Source organism: Lithobates pipiens, unplaced genomic scaffold, assembly GCF_037356315.1.
Source record: "Lithobates pipiens isolate NorthernLeopardFrog02 unplaced genomic scaffold, aLitPip1_a1.2 Scaffold_22, whole genome shotgun sequence".
Taxonomy (NCBI): Eukaryota; Metazoa; Chordata; class Amphibia; order Anura; family Ranidae; genus Lithobates; species Lithobates pipiens.
The window spans coordinates 15,018,530-15,041,731 of NW_027507784.1; the positions used below are offsets into that span (position 1 = coordinate 15,018,530).

At 44.4% G+C, this 23,202-nt stretch overlaps 1 protein-coding gene across 2 annotated transcripts in view; it reads right to left on the bottom strand.

The window, feature by feature from the left end:
- LOC143923331 (guanylate-binding protein 6-like) overlaps positions 1–23,202 on the bottom strand; it is a 108,380-nt gene that overhangs the window by 79,996 nt on the left and 5,182 nt on the right. For both annotated transcript variants that reach the window (XM_077446944.1, XM_077446945.1), the window contains exons 2-4: positions 13,546–13,708; positions 5,401–5,558; positions 1,389–1,576 (exon numbers count right to left, since the gene is read on the bottom strand). In XM_077446944.1, the coding sequence (XP_077303070.1) occupies positions 1,389–1,563 (175 nt within the window). In that variant the 5' untranslated portion in view covers positions 1,564–1,576; positions 5,401–5,558; positions 13,546–13,708. The remainder of the gene's footprint in view (positions 1–1,388; positions 1,577–5,400; positions 5,559–13,545; positions 13,709–23,202) is intronic.

A 23,202-nucleotide genomic window follows, 5' to 3' on the forward strand; every position in this document is an offset into this window, starting at 1 on the left:
TGCCCGAGTGGCCCAATGGTCTGTCCGCCCCTGCTCCATACTGTGGTTTTCCCCTTTAAGGGGATATAAGTAATAGCATCACCTTGTCTCCTCCACTGCACAGTAGGTACTATTAGCGCCCCTTCCCTTTAAAAGATGGCATAACACCACTCCATCTCCTCCACACTGCAAGTAGGTACAGATATATTCTCCAAAGATAATATGAAAACTAATAGTGCTCAGCCCTGTGACAAAGTCTTGATGACAAAACATTTCGGGTAGCGCTGTACTTTGCGGGGTCTTTAACCGGTTCCCGACCAGCGCACAACGATGTACGTCAACAGAATGGCACGGGCAGGCATATTGGCGTACATGTACGTCCAATCTTCAATGCCGCCCTGCCATCGGGAGCATGCCGCCGCCGTGAGTCCGGTCGCGGGACCCGCGGACTCGATCGCTGCGGGCATCTCTGCGATCGTCTTACGGGACGGCTGAATGGAGGAAATGCCGTGTAAACAGCATTTCTCCATTCTGCCTAGCAACTAGTGATGCTGATCTCTGCTCCATGTGATTGGAGCAGAGATCAGTGTTCACTAAATGAAAGCGCAACCCCCCCCACAGTTAGTAACACACCCCTAGGAACACTTAACCCCTACACTGCCACCCACTGGTTAACCCCTTCACTGCCAGTGTCATTTACACAGGAATCACTGCATTTATATAGCAGTGATTACTGTATAAATGACAATGGTCCCAAAAATGTGTCACAAATGTCCGATGTGTCCGCCACAATGTCACAGTCACAATAAAAATCGCTGATCGCCGCCATTACTAGTAAAAAAAAAAAAATAATAAAAAATTATTAATAAAAATGCTATAAAACTATCCCTATTTTGTAAACGCTATAACTTTTGCGCAAACCAATCAATAATCGCTTATTGCGATTTTTTTTACCAAAAATATGTAGAAGAATACGTATCGGCCTAAACTGAGGAAAAAAATGTTTTTTTATATATTTTTGGGGGATATTTATTATAACAAAAAGTAAAAAATAATGCGTTTTTTTCAAAATTGTCGCACTATTTTTGTTTATAGCGCAAAAAATAAAAACCGCAGGGGTGATAAAATACCACCAAAATAAAGCTCTGTTTGTGGGAAAAAAAGGACGTCAATTTTGTTTGGGAGCCACGTTGCATGACCGCGCAATTGTCAGTTAAAGCGACGCAGTGCCGAATCGCAAAAAGTGGTCTGGTCTTTGACCAGCAAAATGGTCCGGTCTGTAAGTGGTTAAAGGGTTACAACATGAGAAAACGTGCGTGTATTGCAGAGATGTACTACATACTTTTTTATTTTATTTTGCCCAGACATACACTTTAAAAGAACAATCAGTTGGCATTTGGATCTCTCACCTTTTTGAACACCAGCCAACTTGTTCATCAAATAAGACTTTCCAGTGCGATACATTCCAACAATGGCCACCACAACCAATGGCTGTTTTATCTTGGACAAGATTTCTACCGCTTCCTCATTGACTCGGAGGCTTCCATTTTGGAGATTTTCAATCAGGCACACTGGAGCCTCCATTCTATTATCCTACCTGAAGGCAAACACAGGCACGTTGATCATATTTAAAGTGTGTCCAAACCAAAAAATGTGTACAGTTTATGTCAAGCAGGTATGAACCTCTGGGTTAGATTGAACTTAAGTTGGAGGCAACCCCTAGGGATTCACAGTTTGGGAAAATTACTAACTATTGTGGCCATTCACCACTATAGGAAACAATTGTGGCGGGTGACTTAGAAGGGCCCCTAATGGGGGTTTCGTGCCAGCCCCCTTCCGTATAAAAGGCAGGTTTACCAGCAGCCTTTTTCAGTGTGTGCTGGAGACTTGGAGCAGATAGGGAGAGTAGACAGTGAGTGAGTAGGTAGAAATTGTAGCTGCTACACAGTGCTATACAGTATTTTGCTTTACAAAGTGCTGTATTTTTTTTTACATTTTACAGGAAGAGATAGATTCAGCTATACAGTGCTGTATTGGTTCCAATTTTTTGGGGGAGAGGGGTATAGTGTGTAGCTATACACTGTAACACACAGTGCTGTATGGTGATACATAACTGTCTATTGCAGTGTGGTGGGCTACAAATGGGTGTATCCCCCACCATGTACACAGAGACCCAACAGTCTTTTTTGAAATGACCTTTTTTGGGTGTGTAGTCATTGATTAGCTGCTGGGCCCCTATTGCATTTTTTGAATGGATTCCATGTACACACAGTGGGTGGCACAGTGGTGTAGTGGTTAGCACTCTCACCTAGCAGCAAGAAGGGTTGCTGGTTTGGATCCCAACCACGACACTACCTGCCTGGAGTTTGCATGTTCTCCCTGTGCCTACGTGGGTTTCCTCCCACACTCCAAAGACATGCAGGTAGGTTAATTGGCTTCTATCCAAAATTGGCCCTAGTGTATGAATGGGAGTTGGGGACCTTGGATTGTGGGCTCCTTGAGGGTAGGCACTGACATGAGTGTGCAATGTACAGGGATAGGGACAATTGTAGACACTCACTCAGGATGGACTGGTGTATGTATGTAACACACAAGCGGAATTTCCGCCAGAAAAATCTTTGATGGTTTTTCCAACAGAATTCTGCTCAAGCTTGGCTTGCATACACGCGGTCACACAAAAGTTCTTTGAACTTTCAACCGTTAAGAACGCGGTGACGTACAACACTACGACGAGCTGAGAAAATTAAGTTCAATGCTTCCGAGCATGCCCTGAATTTTTCCAAGCATGCGTAGGAGTTTTGTGTGTCGGAATTGCTACAGACGATTGGAATTTCCGATCGGAACTTTCTCCGACCGAAAAATAGAGAACCTGCTCTCAATCTTGCATTTCCACCAGCAAAAGTCAGATGGAGCATACACACGGTCGCAATTTCTGACCAAAAGCTGTCATCGGTCTTTTGCTGGCGGAATTTCCGATCGTAAAGCATGGTGGAGGTTTCTTGCAAGTTTGGGGCTGCATTTCTGCAAATAGAGTTGGTCAGGATCAATGGTGTCCTCAATGCTGAGAAATATGGGCAGATACTGTAGTTATCCATTATGCCAGTGGGGTCACCTTGGGGGTGCAGGGGGTGTGGACAGCACCCGAGTGACACCAGCCAGAGGGGTGACATCATCAAATAGATATATATGTGTCTGTGAAGGGTCCCTTTTATGAATATATATGTGTATGTGAGGGGGCCACCAACTGGAATTAGGTGACAACACCGGAGGAGTAGCGGTGACCTCTGAGGGAAGACATGAATGGTTGGTCGGTTCTCTGTCTACCCCGTGTCCCCTCCCCACATTGCAGGATAAGTTCGGCTCACTTCTCCTCCTGAACACGATGTTATCACACGGCATGCGCTCCCCGGTTATCCTGGTAATGGGCGGTTGTTTACTAGCCTGAGCTGGATGGAGTGATGCCAGCTGGGGAAGAGGTGAGACACCCTTCTGGGGGAGGTGATGCAGGGGAATTGTATGCAATGTGAGATTGTGGAGCGTATGGGAATTCAATTTGAAGGGGGCTGTAGGGTAATTATTATTTGTGTAGAAGGAGGGTAATTATGATTTAAGGGGGGCTGCAGGGAAATTATAATTGTGGGGGAAGGGTAAATATCATTGAAGGGGGGACTGCAGAAGAATTATAATTGAAAGGGGGGGTGCAGGGGAATTACAATTATAGGAGGGGGTTATAATTTGGGGGGAGCTGCAGGAAAATTATAAATGTGTGGGGGAAGGGTGAATGTAACTGAAGGAGGGCTGTAGGGGAATTACATGTAAGAGAGGATGATATTTGAGGTGTTATAATGGGGAAGGTGGGGTGACGCCATGTTTTACCACACCAGGTGACACCAACTCTAGTGACGCCACTGCATCATGCCATACCATCAGGGAGGCATGTGATTGGCCCCAATTTTTTTTTTTTTTTCAAATGTGCTGTAAATTAGACTTGTGCACAATGGGAAATACTGCTTCGTTTCGGGTTCGTTGTCATTCGTAAAATACATAATTTCGTTCTGTTATATTCGTTGCGTTACGTTAATTCGTTTTCAGATAATTCGTTATTATTCGTAGAGTGCCGATATTCGTTATACTGAATCTCGAATCATGTCAAATTCATTCGTTATATCCACTATAATTTCTTTCGTATTAGTTGAAATTCAATATTCATGTATGTATATATATATTCGTGATAATAATTTGCAGTTTGGAAAGTCGTTTGTTTATTTAATGTTTATTGAACCTATTAACACACACACAATGACAATATCTCTTCTCCTCGGCTCAAATACAATATAACGGTTAGACTTGTGTACAACGGAAAATTTAGTTTCGGTTTGTTGTCATTCGTAAAATACATCATTTTGTTCTGTTATGTTCGTTATGTTACCCTAATATGTTTTCGGATAATTTGTTATTATTCGTAGAGTGTCAAATTCATTGGTTCGTATTCGTTGAAATTCACTATTTATGTATGTATAGACATTCGTGATAATGATTCGTAGTTTGGAAAGTCGTTTGTTTATTGAATCTTTTAACACACACAATGACAACGTCTCTTCTCCTCGGCTCAAATACAATACAACACCCTTCTAACTCAGTTCTCAGGAATGCACTTTGCCAGTAATCCATCCCCCGCTACAAAATTAATTATCTGATTGGACTATAAGATTTACTTTGAGCTGACCTTTTGTTTCATTAGATCTTTAAAGAATTACCGAATCATGTCCAATTCATTCAAATTCATTCGTTATATTTCTTTCGTATTCGTTTTTATTCGTTATTTTTTTATTCGGACATTCGGATGCATCCGAATGTCCGAAAGATGCAAAATTCGGCTAAATTTTGATTCGTTACGAAACGAATTGCACAAGCGTACTACACATGAAGGAAAATCAGGGAAGTTCACAGGGACTACTATGAGTTGAAAAGATAAGTGATTTACAGTAGACATGTGCAATTTGTTTCTTGCATCCGTATGTCCGAATAAAAAAATAACAAATTTCAACGAATGCGAAAGAAACAAACAAACAAACAAACTACTTTCCAAACTACAAATCATTATCACGAAATGTCTATACATACATAAATAGCGAATTTCAACAAATATGAATGAATGAATTCGACACTCTGCGAATAATAACGAATTATCCGAAAACTTATTACCGTAACATAACGACTATAACAGAACAAAATGATGTATTTTACGAATGACAACGAACCGAAACTAAACAAAATTTTCCGTTGTGCACAAGTCTAATGTGTATGATGTTCGGTAATGTTCCTTCATGTATAGGAGCAGTATTATTTTTGTTATGTTTTATAGTAAACATTATGTTTTGAAGAAAATGTAAATAAAGAATGTTCAAAAATATTACTCACATAAACAGAACTGTCATTCACTCCACCGACTCATCTCACAGCGACCACTTCAGCCATTTCGTTTGCAAAACTCCTCCCAGTGGAGCGCTAACATAATGGACCGACTCCATTTGATGCATTGCATCCCAATGGGACTTCCTCAGAAGCTCAAAATAAAACTGTGCAATTAAAATAAAAAAAATCAACAATTAAAATGATAACAATCATAATCTCCAATAATCAAATACTTTAAAAATTTGAATATCGTGCAAAAGTTCATTTATTTCACTAATGCAACGTAAAAGGTGAAACTAATATATGAGATAGACTCATTATATGCAAAGCAAGATAGTCCAAGCCGTGATTTGTCATCATTGTGATGATTATGGCTTACAGCTTCATGAAAACCCAAAATCCACAATCTCAGAAAATTAGAATATTGTGAAAAGGTGTGATATTCTAGGCTCAAAGTTTCCCACTCTAATCAGCTAATTAAGCCATAAAACCTGCAAAGGGTTCCTGAGCCTTTAAATGGTCTCTCAGTCGGGTTCAGTAGGAATCACAATCATGGGAAAGACTGCTGACCTGACAGTTGTGCAGAAAACCATCATTGACGCCCCCCATAAGGAGGGAAAGCCTCAAAAGGTAATTGTAAAAGGAAGTTGGACGTTCCCAAAGTGCCGTATCAAAGCACATTAATAGAAAGTTATGTGGAAGGGAAAAGTGTGGAAGAAAAAAGGTGCACAAGCAGCAGGGATGAGGGCAGCCTGGAGGGGACTGTCAGGAAAAGGCCATTCAAAAGTGTTGGGGACTTTCACAAGGAGTGGACTGAGGCTGGAGTCAGTGCATCAAGAGCCACCACCACACAGACGGATCCTGGACATGGGCTTCAAATGTCGTATTCCTCTTGTCAAGCCACTCCTGAACAACCATCAATGTCAGAAACGTCTTACCTGAGCTAAAGAAAAACAGACCCGGGCTGTTGCTCAGTGGTCCAAAGTCCTCTTTTCTGATGAGAGCAAATTTTGCATCTCATTTGGAAACCAAGGACCCAGAGTATGGAGGAAGAATGGAGAGGCACACACTGCTTGAAGTCCAGTGTGAAGTTTCCACGGCCTGTGTTGATTTTGGGAGCCATGCCATTAGCTGGTGTTGGTCCACTGTGTTTCATTAAGTCCAGGGTCAACGTAGCAGTCTACCCAGAGATTTTGGAGCACTTCAGGCTTCCTTCCACAGATGAGCTCTATGGGGATGCTGACAAAATTTTCCAGCAGGACTTGGCACCTGCCCACACTACCAAATGCGCCAAAATCTGGTTCAATGACCGTGGGATTACTGTGCTTGATTGGCCAGCAAACTCGCCTGACCTGAAACCCATAGAGAATCTATGGGGCATTGCCAAGAGAAAGATGAGATACATGAGACCGAACAATGCAGAAGAGCTAAAGGTTAGAGCTAATGTATCTCATCTTTCTCTTGGCAATGCCCCATAGATTCTCTATGGGGTTCAGGTCAGGCGAGTTTGCTGGCCAATCAAGCACAGTAATCCCACAGTCATTGCACCAGGTTTTGGTGCATTTGGCAGTGCGGGCAGGTGCCAAGTCCTGCTGGAAAATGAAGTCAGCATCCCCATAGAGCTCGTCTGCGTAAGGAAGCATGAAGTGCTCCAAAATCTCTGGGCAGACGGCTGTGTTGACTCTGGATTTAACAAATCATCCTGGTCTTCCATAACACTAAAGCAGTGCCACAGGCTGATAGTGTCCATGCCACGCTGCATTGAGGCAGTAATTGCTGCAAAAGGGGCCCAAACCAAGTACTGAGTACATATGCATGCTTATACTTTTCAGAGGTCCGATATTGTTCTATGTACAATCCTTGTTTTATTGATTGCATGTAATATTCAAATTTTCTTCGATTTGGGGTTTTCATGAGATGTAAGCCATAATCCTCACAATTATGACAAATCACGGCTTGAACTATCTTGCTTTGCATGTAATGAATCTATCTCATATATTAGTTTCACCTTTTAAGTAGGGATGAGCTTCGTGTTCGAGTCGAACATACGTTCGACTTGAACATCGGCTGTTCGCCCGTTCGGCGAATTCCGAACGTTATGGGCCAAATTCGTGTGGCGCTCACAGCCCACAATGCACTGCGTCATCGCAGTGCATTGCTGGCTCATGATTGGCCAAGCATACACTGTGACCCCGCATGCTTGGCCAATCACAGCGCCAGCAGCGAGGAGAGCCATGATTGGCCACAGGCAGGATGCCTGTGGCCAATCATAGCTCAGGCTGTGTAGTACACGCCCCACACTATATAAGGCCGCCAGCGCAGCGGCCTAGTGTAGTGTGTTGGCGTCTTAAGCAGTTAGTGGGTGTTCTGTGTACCTTCAACACAGTACACACCGATCGTTATCGGCCGATTTTCGATCTTGCTCTTCTGTAGTGGTTGTTGTCTGCTTGCCCTGACCGCAGTATACACCGCTATATTCACCTCACCTATATAGCTAGTGATCTATCTTTTATAATAGAGCTTGCAGTCAGTAGTGTTAGGAGCTTGTGCGTGCTGTCTGCGTGTTCTGTACCCAGTACATACCGCTATAATCCACCTACATAGCTCTTCTCTATTTGAGCCCACTTGCCATCTGCAGGAGTTATTGGAAGTTGTGTGTGCCTCCAGCACAGCACAGTATACATCTGTATATACCCCTTTATCTCTGGTGTTCTATAAAAAAGGCATCTGCAGGAGTTAGTGGGTTTTTTGTGCCTCCAGCACAATATACACCTGTATCTACCCTTTATTGCTGTTCTCTAATAGAGCCATCTGCAGGGCTTAGTGGGTGTTGTGTGACTCCATTACACTGCTGTTTTACCCAACTCCCTTCAGGCCATTACCATGTCTGGAAGGCCAGCAAGGAGAGGCAGACAGGCGCGAGCCGATAAAAGAGAGCAAGCAGGCTCTGTGTCTAGAGACAACAGTGCTGGTCGTGGACGCGGTGCATTGTCATCAGCACGTGGCCATGGGACATGTTGTCCTTCTTTTCGGCAGCTGGACATGTTGAACCGCAACATGCCAACGACTTGGTAGAGTGGATGACCAAGCCCTCTTCATCCTCCTCATCCTCTCTCACCCAGTCTCAGGGTACTAGCAAAGCAGCTGCCAACGCATCGTCTTCCCTCCTCTCAATGTCATCATCAGTGACTCCTTCCCTAGATCCACAATGTCTTCCTGAGGAGTCTCCTGAACTCTTTGAGCACAGTGTTGGGTACATGCTCCATGAGGATGCCCAGTGTTTTGTAGGCTCTGATGATGACACTCAGCTAGAGGAAGGCAGTAGTGTGAATGCAGAGAGAGGGGATGCTCAAGAAGGACAGCAATCTGGCAATCATGTTCCACAAGCTGCAGCATATTGCCAGGTTTGCTACAGCGATGAAGAGGGAGGGGATGATGAGGGCACTGACTCCACGTGGGTGCCTGGTAGAAGAGGGGAGGGGATGATGAGGGCACTGACTCCACGTGGGTGCCTGGTAGAAGAGAGGAGGAGGAGGAGGCACATGTCCAACGAGGCAGGATGCCCTCCGGGGGCCAGCTTAGGGGCAGCACATCGACTGAATCACACCGCAGAGCTCCGCCTGTGCAGGGCGCTGCCTCTGCGCGTTATTCTAAAAGTTCTTTGGTGTGGGCCTTTTTTGAGACGAGTGCATCAGATCGCACCGCTGCTATTTGCAACATATGTCTCAAGCGTATCTCGCGTGGCCAAAACATCAGCTGCTTGGGCACCACATGCTTGACCAGACATATGTTGACCTGCCATGCAGCTCGTTGGCAAGCGTACCTCAAAGACATACACCAAAGAACAAAGCGGACCTCTCCTTGCTCCTCATCAGCTGGCATCTCCAACCCCACTAGACCTTCAGTCCTCTCTGAAACCTGCTCTGAGAGGAATGAAGGTGTAGAATTAGATGTGTCACAGCCAAGTGCTTCCGGGCACTCTGCTAGCAGTACACCCACGTTGGATTATAGCAGGCAAATGTCCCTGCCCCAGCTGCTGGACCGGCAAAAGAAGTTCACTCCCAGCCATCCACATGCCCAGCAGTTGAATACTAGCTTGGCTAAATTGCTAGCACTTCAACTGCTGCCTTTTCAGTTGGTAGACTCGGCCCCCTTCCGTGAGTTTGTACAATGTGCGGTTCCTCAGTGGCAGGTCCCCAAATGCCACTTTTTCTCACGGAAGGCGATTCCGGCTCTCTACTGGCATGTGGAAGGCAATGTCCTTGCCTCGCTGGACAGGGCGGTCAGCGGTAAGGTGCATATTACCGCTGACTCAGGGTCCAGCAGGCATGGACAGGGACGTTACCTGTCTTTCACGGCCCATTGGGTCACTCTTCTGGCAGCTGGGAAGGATGCAGGACAAGGTGCAGTAGTGTTGGAGGTTGTTCCGCCACCACGCCTCCAAAATGCTACTATTGGTTGTGACACACCTCTCTCCTCCACCCCCTCCTCTTCTTCTTCCCCCATGGCCTCTTCCAGTGCTCTGTCCTCAGAACCAGCGGTGCTCCATAGGCGTTCCAGGGGCTACGCAAGTACGCAGGCAAAACGATGCCATGCCGTGCTTGCTCTGGTTTGTTTGGGGGACAGGAGCCCCACTGGGGCGGATGTTTTGTCAGCTCTGCAGGGGCAGGCCGAGAGGTGGTTGACGCCATGCCAGCTTAAGCCAGGAATGGTGGTTTGTGACAATGGCACCAACCTCCTCTCCGCCCTCCGACAGGGACAACTGACCCATGTGTCCTGTGTAGCTCACGTCCTTAACCTGGTGGTGCAGCGGTTCTTGGGCAGGTACCCCGGCTTACAGGATGTCCTGAAGCAGGCCAGGAAAGTCTGTGTGCATTTCCGCCGATCATTTAATGCCTGTGCTCGGCTGGCTGAGCTCCAAAAGGAGTTGAACTTGCCCAAGAACCGCCTTATATGTGACATGCCCACCAGGTGGAACTCATGTTGGCCACTCAATGTTGGCCATGTTGCAGCTGCTGCACACGCAGCAGAGGGCCATCAATGAGTACCTGTGCGACTACAGCACCAGGACAGGGTCAGGGGAGCTTGGTTTTTTCTCACCACGCCAGTGGGGCATGATCAGGGATGCATGCACTGTCCTGTCACCGTTTGAGGAGGCCACAAGGATGGTGAGCAGTGACAGTGCATGCATCAGTGACACTGTACCTCTTGTCCACCTCTTGGAGCATATGCTGCGTGGAATAATGGACAGGGCACTTGAGGCAGGAAGAGGAGGACTTCCTTGCCTCTCAAGGCCCCCTTTATCCAGACAGTGTTCCTGCAGTGCCACCCATCACACAGGAAGAGGATGAGGAGGAGGAAGAGGAGGAGGAGGAGGATGATTGTGTCAGCATGGAGGTGGAGGCTGGCACTCAGCATCAGCAGCAGCAGTCTTGTAGGGATGATTTACAGTCCCAAGAAACACGTGGACTTGTACGTGGCTGGGAGGAGGTAGCTGCGGATCATGTTGTCCTTAGTGACCCAGAGGACTCCGGACCGAATGCCTCAGCTAACCTACGCTGCATGGCCTCCCTGATCCTGCAAAGCCTGCGGAAGGATCCTCGTATTCTTCGGATCAAGGAGAGGGACCATTACTGGCTGGCCACTCTCCTTGATCCACGGTACAAGGGTAAGGTTGCCGACCTTATCTTGCCATCGCAGAGGGAGCAGAGGATGAGACCTCTCCAGGAGGCCTTGCAGAAAGGTCTGTGCAACACGTTCCCAGAGACTGGGAGGTTACAAACTCCTGGTCCTGGACAACGTGTTGCTGAGGCATTGGTCAGAAGGAGCGGTGGAGAAGGTGGCCATCTGACTGATGCTTTTAGACAATTTTTTAGTCCGCAGCCCCAAGGTATGATCGGTTCCAGCAACCATCGCCAGCGTCTGATTTACATGGTGCAGGAATACCTAGGGGCAAGGTCAGACTTGATCACCTTTGCCACCGAAAATCCTCTGGCTTACTGGGTCTTGAGGATGGATCACTGGCCAAATCTTGCACAGTATGCAATTGAGCTACTGGCCTGTCCTGCATCCAGCGTTCTTTCAGAATGCACCTTCAGTGCTGCTGGTGGCTTTGTTACCGATCACAGGGTGCACCTGTCCACCGAATCAGTTGATCGACTGACCTACATCAAGATGAATCAGTCTTGGATCACCCACAGCTACCAAACACCTGAAGCTGATGTAACCGAATAATTTTTTTTGAAATATCACATCCCTTCAAGACTGCCTATGCTGATGCTGAGTGACTGTACTGTTATGTTGATTGTCTATCCTCTTCCTCCTCCGCTGATATGTTGGAAGAACATTTCTGGTTCTGGGTGATGCCATCAGCCCAATTTTTCTGCCCCTGTTTGACAGGGGCGTTTAAGTACAATTTTTGATGCAATGCTTTGCAGCAGGGCTAATTCCTGCAATAAAACTAGAGTATATGGGAGAGGTTGCAGTGTGGTGGCACCAGCACCAGTGCCTAAAGCCCAATTTTTCTGCCCCTGTTCAACAGGGGCGTTTAATTACAATTTTTGATGCAATGCTTTGCAGCAGGGCTAATTCCTGCAATAAAACTAGAGTATATGGGAGAGGTTGCAATGTCGTGGCACCAGCACCAGTGCCTAAGGCCCAATTTTTCTGCCCCTGTTTAACAGGGACATGTAATTACAATTCTTGATATAATATTTCACAGGAGGGCCCGTTCCTGTGCCCACCCAGAGTAACTGTGAGGACTTATAGTGTTGTGGCACCAGCACCACAACCACCAAAGGTCAATTTTTCTACCACTGTTCAACAATGGCATATAATTACAATTCTTGATATAATCATTCACAGCAGGGCGCTCCAGCGCCCACCAAGAGTCACTTTCAGGGCTTACAATGTTGTGACAAAACCAACACCTTGTTCCGCCATTTCTGCAGAGCATATAGGGGAGGCCCCTACTTTCAAACATCCAACTTACAAACATTTCCTACTTGCAAACGGAAGGAGACAACAGCAAGTGAGAAGAAAAAAGATGGACGACAAAACAAATTATACAGGGGTGATAACCCTTCCCTATGTTTTCCAAAAAGCTTAAAAATAGTTTTTTTGACTGGAACTACACTTTAAAAATGTACCAGTTGAAAATTACAAACAGATTCAACATAACACAACAAACCTACACAGTCCCTGTCTTGTTTGCACCGCCTGTATACTGCTGTTCTGAGTATATAGGGCCTGGGGGCCACACGCATTTCCTTTTTTTAATATGGGTACAGGGTTCCCCTTAATATGCGTACAAGACCTAAAGGGGCTGGTAATGGGCAGGGAGGGCTACCCATGCCATTTTTCTCAATGATTATTGCAGGAACCAGATATAAGATTAAAACCGCAAGCAGTTTTAAATGGTGTTATTTCCGTTTAATGTCATTTTGTGCAGGGACTGTTCTAAACACGGGAAACACGTGGCACTTCACAGGCATACTACAGACACCCCCCAGGCACCATATTTAAAGGAATATTTCACTTTTTTTTTTTCACTTTAATCGTCATTAAAATCAGTGCTCCCGCCAAAACGGCCATTTTTAAAAACCTTTTTGGCATTGACCCATGTCCCCTGGGGCAGGGGGCAGGTCCCCAAACCCTTTTTAGGACAGTATCTTGCATATTAGCCGTTAAAATTAGCACTTTTAATTTAGAACGTTCGAGTCCCATAGACTTCAATGGGGTTCTAAAGTTCGTTCAAATTTGGGGTCCGTTCGAAAGTTCTGGTGCGAACCGAACCGGGGTGTGTTCGGCTCATCCCTACTCTGCAGTATAGTTGCGCATCATGGGAAATGTAGTTCCAAAACATCTGGGGTGCCAAGGTTCGCCACCACTGCCCTAAGGGATAGCCAGGTGGTGTTGACGAATTATCTCAAAGTAGGTCAAAATTGGTGTTTTAGCTGGATCCGTTCTCTCTTTACCCCTTTCTCCTCCTCCAATGTGCAGGCTCTTGTTTCAGTAATCATTCAGAAAAAATTAAGAGGCTTGCATAACATAAAAACTTTTAAAACTTTATTCAACAAAAAAAAAATATAAAGAAAATTCACATTTGCTATACAGCACTATGTAAGAAGTGCCTCTGGGACAAATAAATACCTCCATGCATCAGGAGTGGGGTCACCGGTATTATCCTGTTCGATGTGAGGACATCATAGACTGATCCCATTCAACATGTTTTGTCAATAAATGACATCCTCAGAAATGGCGTCTGTGCTGTCATCTGAGCAACCTTATATAAAAAATTAAGGCCTCCTCCTTCCTATTACAATCAAAAGACAAGTATGAGAAATTAGATTAAAAAAACATTCCAATGGAAAAACTTTACAATCATTTTAAATGTCCCTTCTTTATATAATGAATACACCTGCCACCAGTGGCGGCCGGTCCATAAGGGGTGCAGGGGCGCCACCCTCTAATCTCCATGCGCTCCCCTCTAATCTCCATGCGGGGGGCCATACTTATAGTTTTCTATGAGTTTTTTTTCTGAAGCACATGATTAGAGCCCCGAGGCTATAATTGGTTTCAAAAAGGTTGGGCCCGAACCCACTTGGGACATTAGTGAATCAATATTCGCTATTGTCTTTTGGCTTCTCCTCCCTGCCAATCAGGACAGGAGGTAGATCTTAAGTCCGGATTAGCCAGGAGGAGAAGCTGGAGAAGCTGCGACCTGGATGGGATAAGTGCGGACCTGGCGGGGGGGGGGGGGTTTGTTTTGCCGCCCCACCCAAAAAAAATTCAGCACCAGCCACCACTGCCCCTGCTACTATCACAGATAGCAAGCAATTTTGCTGCAAGTTTGAAAATGACTTGCTAAGCTATTGCTAGGCTTGCTAGGCTTCACAAGTTTGTTGCAATCTCAGCAAGTCAGCATTGCATGACCCCAGATCAATTTTTTTGCAAACATTATGCAAGTCTGCTGCAAGTTCTGGTTCAGTTATGTTGTGCAATAGTCATCCCACCACAGGGGGGCACTGTGACCTGCTATGTGCCCAAGTGTTCAAGTGCTCTGCAAGTGTACAACATGGCAGAAAAAATGTGCAGCAAACTAACTAGACTTACAATTCAACACTGCCACACATTTGTGGCAAGATATCTTTGCTGTCTGGGATATTTTATATGAAAAAATATATTAAAAAAATATTTACTGTTCCCCCTACTTGACGAATCTTAAAAATATCACAACTTTTTACCAGCTCCACTGGAATCTAATAATAACATTATAATATATAATATAATATAGTTATAATTAGGGATGAGCCAAACACCCTGCGGTTCGGTTCACAGCAGAAAATGCGAACAGGCAAGAAATTTGTTCGAACACGCAAACACCGTTAAAGTCTATGGGACACGAACATGAATAATCAAAAGTGCTCATTTTACATGACTGGGTGGCCCGTCCACTCTAACTCCCGGGAAAGCCATGCATCAAAGGGGGCGGGGCCACCCGGGAACATCACGGTGTGGTCCCGCCCCCTCAGTTATAAAATAACTGTCAAAGCGAAGACGCTTGGAGGCGGGTCGGTCGCGTTTTTTTTTCCGGTCCATCAGCGAAGCAAGAGAAGAAGAAGAAGACTTCGTGGGACATTTTTATTATTTTATTTTTTAATAAAGGACTTAAGCCGTGTTTTGTTATTTTTACAATTTTGACACTTTTTTGTGAAATGGTAGGGGTACATTTGTACACCTTTACCATTTCACACAGGGGGGAGGCCGGTATCTGGGGGTCCCCTTGTTAAAGGGGGCTTTCAGATTCTGATAAGCCCCCACCCGCAGACCCCCCCAGACCCACACATCCACCAAGCAAGGGTTGTGGGTATGAGGCCCTTGTCCCTATCCTCATGTTGAGGGCATGTGGCCTGGTACGGCGGTTCTCTCGCCCCCCTTTCCCTGCAGCCTGCCAGGTTGCTTGCTGGGATAAGGGTCTGGTATGGATTTTTGGGGGGACCCCCAACCCATATTTTTTTAAATTTTGGTGTGGGGTTCCCCTTAAAATTAGGTCTGGTATGGATTTTAAGGGGGACCCCCACGCCATTTAAAAAAAAAAAAAATTGGCACAGGGTTCCCCTTAATGTCCATACCAGACCTGAAGGGAATTTTGGGGGACCCCCACGCAATTTTTTTTTACATTTTGGTACGGGGTTCCCCTTAATATTCATACCAGACCCAAAGAGACTGGTAATGGACTGGGGGGATCCCATGCCGTTTTTTTCAATGACTTCTTTTATCTGTATTACTGAGACCCGGCAATTTATTATAGCCTAGAGTACTTTTAAATGACTTTTTTTTTTCCTTTAGAAATGTCATTTTGTGCAGGGACAGTTCTAAACACGGAAAACATGCGCCACTTTACAGGCATACTATACACCCCCCCCAGGTATGAAATTTAAAGGAATATTTCACTTTATTTATTAAAATCTCTGCTCCCAAAAACTGCAGTTTTTAAAACTTTTTTGCACTGATACATGTCTCCTGGGGCAGGACCTGGGGCAGGACCCGGGTCCCCAAACACTTTTTATGACAATAACATGCCTTTAAAATTAGCACTTTTAATTTCTCCCATAGACTTTTAAAGGGTGTTCCACGGCTTTCGAATTTGCCGCAAACACCCCAAATTGTTCGCTATTTGGCAAACAGGTGAACATTGGGCTCATCCCTAGTGATAATATGCATTTTGCCAAAATTATTTTGCAAATATTTGCACATCATAGAATATTTCAAAAACACAGCATAGCAACTGATTTATCCCATTATTATTTTACACTAGTTCATTCAATACTAAACTGAAATTAAAGGTACTGATCCTACCACTCTTCTTTTTATTTTTGGCTTTTCTATGGACCTGTTTATTTGGCAATAACTTTTGCAATAACTGTATACCTTGCCACTGGCGTTCAACTATCATTTCATCAAAAAAAAAAAATGGTTCCACAGGATCAATAACATAGAGAAAATAGAAGAACTCATTAGCATCTCACAGGAAAAAATATCCAAATTCACCTTGCGATGGTATAATTGGATACAATTTAAATCTTCCTCTGTCTACGAAGCAGTAAATGTATAAATACAGAAAACAAAACCCCCGCAATAGAATACATCTGATACTAGAGGAAGGGAGAAAAGAATAAAGTAAAGAGAAAAATGGAGCACAAAATGAACCCCTAACCCCACACCCCTTTCACCCCTCTCCCCCCCTTTTTTATTTTATTTTATTATTTTAATTCATTTTAAAGACAGTCATAAACTGGACTGTATAGCCTGCTTCTTAGTGCTCATGCACACGGACGTTTTAAAAAACTGGCTGCAAAGCTAGCTCTGACACCTGGAAAAATCTTTTAATCTTACCGCGTTAATCTAAAATCTTTTAATTTTACCGCGTTTTGCATTGGCGTTTTTGCGTGTTTTTTAGCGTTAGCGTTTTTTAAAGAAACACATCTCTTGGCTATAGCACTCCCAAATTTCCCACAATGCCACAGAAAACAAAGAAAATATGTTAAGCGTTTATGCGCGTTTTTCCCGCATTTTTCCGCGATTCGCGTTTTTACAGCTCTAGCTCCGCGCCACGGAACGCACTGGTCCTGGATTTTTTTTTACAACTTAAAAACGCCTATGCCATTTGCAGCTCAAAAACGCTTAGGTGGGCATGAAGCCATAGACTAACATGGACAGCCGTTTTTAAGCTGCAAAAAAAGCTCAAAAAAGCAGCTGTAAAAACGTCCGTGTGCATGAGGCCTTAATTATACTAAAGCCGCGTACACACGGGCGGACTGTATGGCCAACTTAGTCCCTCATACAATCCGACGGACAGTCCGTCCTACTTTCGAATGAATGGACTTGACCACACACGGATGCACAAACAGTCCGTCGAAAGCTTGCGCGATGACGTGTACAGCACGTACGACGGGACTAGAAATAGGAAGTCCAATACACAGCAATGCAACCTTTCGCCGTGTAAATCCTTTCTGAGCATGCGCCATTCTTAGTCCGTCCAACTAGCCTACTCACGAGCGGATTGTCCGCTGAAACCAAAGTACGACGGACAATATTACGGAAATTCCGAAATACTTAGTCCGCCAGACTGCACGCTGAAAAAGTCCGCTGAAGCCCACACACGAGCGGACTGTCCGCTGAAATGTGTTTCGACTGACTAAGTTGGCCAGACAGTCCGCCCGTGTGTACGCGGCTTTAGAACTCATTTTCCAGACACGGAATGTTATTATTTTTTTCTTATGCCCCGCACACACGGTCAGACTTTCAGACTGAAAACGTATGATCGGAGCTTGTTGTCGGAAATTCCAACTGTGTGTAGGCTCCATCGGACAGTTATCATAGGAATTTCCGCCGCACAAAATTTGAGATCTGGTTCTCAAATTTTCCCTACAACAAAATCCGTACGTGCAAATTTCCGATCGTGTGTACACAATTTTTCCGACGCACAAAGTTCCACACATGCTCGGAATCAAGCAGAAGAGCCGCACTGGCTATTGAACTTCATTTTTCTCGGCTCGTCGTACGTGTTGTACGTCACCGCGTTAATGACGTTCGGAATTTCCGACTAACTTTTTTTGTGTGACCGTTGTGTAGGCAAGACAAGTTTGAGCCAACAACTGTCGGAAAAAATCTGTGGGATTTTGTTGTCAGAATGTCCGGTCTTGTGTACAGGGCATTACTGTATCTATTGTTCGAATGTTACAATGGAATGTTGTATGCGATTCTTACGTTCAGTCAATAAAAATTCATGAAACAGAAAAAAAAAACATTGTCATTACTAAAAATAACAAGGCAATACATACAGTGGTGTGAAAAAGTGTTTGCCCCCTTCCTCATTTCCTGTTCCTTTGCATGTTTGTCACACTTAAGTGTTTCGGAACATCAAACCAATTTAAACAATAGTCAAGGACAACACAAGTAAACACAAAATGCAATTTGTAAATGAAGGTGTTTATTATTAAAGGTGAAAAAAAATCCAAACCTTCATGGCCCTGTGTGAAAAAGTGATTGCCCCCTAAACCTAATAACTGGTTGGGCCACCCTTAGCAGCAACAACTGCAACCAAGCGTTTGCGATAACGTGCAATGAGGCTTTTACAGCGTCCTGGAGGAATTTTGGCCCACTCATCTTTGCAGAATTGTCCTAATTCAGTTACATTAGAGGGTTTTCGAGCATGAACGGCCTTTTAAAGGAACAGGAAATGAGGAAGGGGGCAAACACTTTTTCACACCACTGTATATTGTAATGCTCACTTTTCATGATACTGTCTGGCAACCATGTTTTTTTTTTTTTTTCACAATCCTTAGAAAATAAAATTCAACAAATTGTATGCACTTTTTAATTTTCTTATTTTGAGCAGTGTTATGCCGGCCATACACGGTTCGAATTTCGAAAGAATTTCCTTTTGAAAATCGTATCTAAGAATTTTCGTATGAATTTCGCACCATTAGTGGGGCGGCAGCAACAGCCGATTTTGGTGCGGAAATAAAATTTGAGGAATCGGACATGTTGGAAATTTTTTGAAAAACGAACGATTTTCTAATCAATGATGGGAGAATCGTGCGAGAAATGTAATAAGAAAAGAAAATGTACGGAGATAAAAGAAAATTTACGGAGAGAAAAGAAGATTCCCGGGCAAGAAAATTCTTTTCTGTAGCAACATGAGGTGAAATTGAAGGCTTGGTCGGCCGAATTTCGAAAATCAATGGTGGCGCCATCGGATCACAAAAAAAACGAATTTTCTGATTTTGAAAAGAAAATTTATTCGAAATTCGACCGTGTATGGCCGGCATTAGTTTCATAATAAATAGTGTTACTGCAGAGAAAATGTCTGCATTTCTTTCTGTAATTTGTCCTCTTTAAAATTATGTTTCTGGTACAAAGCATTGCAAAGTTATTTACAAATTAATTAACCACTTGCTTACAGGGCACTTAAACACCTTCCTGCCCAGACCAATTTTCAGCTTTCGGTGCTCTCACAATTTGAATGACAATTACTCAGTCATGCAACACTGTACCCAAATGAATTTTTTGTCCTTTTTTTCCCACAAATAGAGCTTTCTTTTGGTGGTATTTGATCACCTCTGGGGTTTTTATTTTTTGCGCTATAAATGAAAAAAGACCGAAAATTTTGAAAAAAAACGCATATTTCTTTGTTTCTGTGACAGAATTATGCAAATTATTAATTTTTCTTCATAAATTTTGGTCACAATTTATACTGCTACATATCTTTGGTAAAAATAACCCAAATTAGTGGATATTATTTGGTCTTTGTGAAAGTTAGAGAGTCTACAAGCTGTGGTGCGAATCGCACAAAATTGATCACATCTGATGTACTGGTGGCCTATCTCGCTTCTTGTGACCCGAACAAGTCAGGAAAGTACAAATACCCCCCAAATGACCCCTTTTTGGAAAGTAGACATTCCAAGGTATTTAGTAAGAGGTATAGTGAGCTTTTTGATGTTGTCATTTTTTTCCCACAATTCTTTGCAAAATTAAGATTTTTCATTTTTTTTTTTTTCTCCACAAAATTGTCATTGTAATAGGTTATTTCTCTCACGTGGCATGTGTATACCACAAATGACACCCCCAAAAAATTCTGCTACTCCTCCTGAGTATTACAATACCACATGTGTGGGACTTTTTCACAGCCTGGCCACATAGAGAGGCCCAACATGCAGGTAGCGCCATCATGTGTTCTAGGAACATAAGTTACACATCTAACTTGTTGACTATTTATTACACTTTTGAAGCACCAGGACAATGACACGTGACACTGATGACAGATGGCACTGATACGTGGCAATGATGACAGGTGGCACTGATGACAGATGGCACTAATATGTGGCACTGATGACAGATGGCACTAATATGTGGCACTGATGACGCGTGGCACTTATACGTGGCACTGATGACACGTGGCACTAATACGTGGCACTGATGACACGTGGCACTGAAACGTGGCACCGATGACAGATGGCACTAATACGTGGCACTAATATGTGCCACCGATGACAGATGGCACTAATACATGGCACCGATGACGCGTGACACTGATGACAGATGGCACTGATAAGTGGCATTGATGACACGTGACACTGACAACAGATGGCACGTGACACTGACAGGTGGCACTGATGACAAATGGCACTGATACGTGGCACTGATGACAGATGGCACTATGTGGCACTGATGACACGTGGCACTGACGGCAGGTGGCACTGACGGCAGGTGGCACTGACGGCAGGTGGCACTGGGGGCAGGTGGCACTGGGGGCAGGTGGCACTGACGGCAGGTGGCACTGGGGTGGATGGCACTGGGGGCAGGTAGCACTGGGGTGGATGGCACTGGGGGCAGGTAGCACTGGGGTGGATGGCACTGGGGGCAGGTAGCACTGGGGTGGATGGCACTAGGGGCAGGTAGCACTGGGGTGGATGGCACTAGGGGCAGGTAGCACTGGGGTGGATGGCACTGGGGGCAGGTAGCACTGGGGTGGATGGCACTGGGGGCAGGTAGCACTGGGGTGGATGGCACTGGGGCAGATAGCACTGCTGGGGGCGGATGGCACTGCTGGGGGCGGATGGCACTGCTGGGGGCGGATGGCACTTTTTATTTCATTTTTTTAATTTTTTTTTTTCCAGAATCAGAACGGCTGCCGCTGCAGCCGTTCATCTCTCCCCTCTCGCACTGTCTGTGCGAGGAAGGAGAGCGGCGCTGCGAGATGATCTCATATGTTTACATATGAGATCATCTCCCATTGGACACGCCGATCACGCTGTAAACGGCCGCTGTGATTGGCCGTTTACAGCGATCTGTGTTTGCCTGTCCCCGGGGGACACGGCGAACACAGAACTTCCGCGATGCGCGCCCGCGGCGGCGCGCATTGCGGAAGTAAACATCAGGCCGTCCAGGGACGACCGCCCGAACGAACGCGCCTGCTCTACGGCCGTAATTCGGCTATAGGGCGGGCGCGAGGAGGTTAAGTGTTTTTTTTGTTTTTTAAATGTTGCACTGTTTCAAAATGGAAATGTATAAATATGTGTTAAATTATTTCATTTGTAAATAACTTTTCAATGCTTTGTACCATTGATGACGTTAAAACAAAACAGTAGCGGTAGGTATTGGTAATTGGTATTGGCGAGTGCTAAAAAAAAAAAGTATCGGTATTTGTACTTGTTGTAAAAAAAAAAATGGTATCGGCGCATCCCTAATGTAAACCTTTTCGATACCTTACTATACTGTATGCATTACTTGTATATTTGTATACTTTAAAACTTTTTCAATAAAAAAATATATTGTGAAAAATGTTTTTAACCACTTAAGGACCAGGCCTCTTTTTCAGATTTGGTGTTTACATGTTTAAAACAGTTTTTTTTTTGCTATAAAATTACTTAGAACCCCCAAACATTTTATATTGTTTTGTTTTTTTCTAACACCCTAGAGAATAAAATGGCGGTCATTGAAATACTTTTTTCACACCGTATTTGCGCAGCGGTCTTACAAGCACACTTTTTTGGGGAAAAATTCACTTTTTTGAATAAAAAAATAAGACAACAGTAAAATTAGCCCAATTTTTTTTTATATTGTGAAAGATAATGGTACGCCGAGTAAATTGATACCCAACACGTAACGCTTCAAAATTGCGCCCGCTCGTGGAATGGCGTCAAACTTTTAGCCTCAAAAATCTCCATAAGCGACATTTAAAAAATTCTACAGGTTGCATTTTTTATGCGTTACAGAGGAGGTCTAGGGCTAGAATTATTGCTCTCGCTCTACCGATCGCGGCGATACCTCACATGTGTGGTTTGACCACCGTTTTCATATGCGGGCGCTACTCACCTATGCGCTCGCTTCTGTGCGTGAGCTCGTCGTGACGGGGTGTTTTTAAAACCTTTTTTTCTTTTCTTATTTATTTTAATTTATTTTATTTATTTTTACACTGTTTTTAAAAAAATAATAATAAATGGATCACTTTTATTCCTATTACAAGGAATGTAAACATCCCTTGTAATAGAAAAAAACATGACAGGTCCTCTTAAATATGAGATCTGGGGGGTCAAAAAGTCCTCAGATCTCATATTTGGACTAAAATGCAACAAAAAAAAAAGAAAAAAAAAGAAAAAATGACATTTAAAAAAAATATACCTTTAAGAGGTATGGGCGGAAGTGACGTTGCTTCTGCCCTCCTATGGTATAGAGACGAGTGGGGGGGGCATCTTAGCCTCACTCGTCTCCATACCCAGCTAGGAAGAGGACCTGATCGCCTCCGCCGCTACCGACGGCTCCGGTAAGTGGCGGAAGGTGCAGGAGGGCGACGGGAGGGGGGGTGGCACCTCTCCCGCCGCCGATAGCGGTGATCTCGCGGCGAATCTGCCGCGGAGACCACCGTTATCGTACAGCCGACCGGCGCCTGAAGAGATGGATATCTCGGTTGTGGCAGCAGCTGCTGCCGTTACCAAGATATCCCTCTTCAAAAATAGGACGTACATCGGCGTGCGCTGGTCGGTAAGTGGTTAAATAATAAAAATGTCAATTGTTGTTTGATGGTTTAGACCAGTGATGGCGAACCTTGGCACCCCAGATGTTTTAGAACTACATTTCCCATGATGCTTTACTACACTGCAGAGTGCATGAGCATCATGGGAAATGTAGTTCCAAAACATCTGGGGTGCCAAGGTTCGCCATCACTGGTTTAGACACTGTCTATGCATAGTTATTATTTATTACGTTTGAGAACAAAAGGGGCACTTATCTGTACACTTAGCC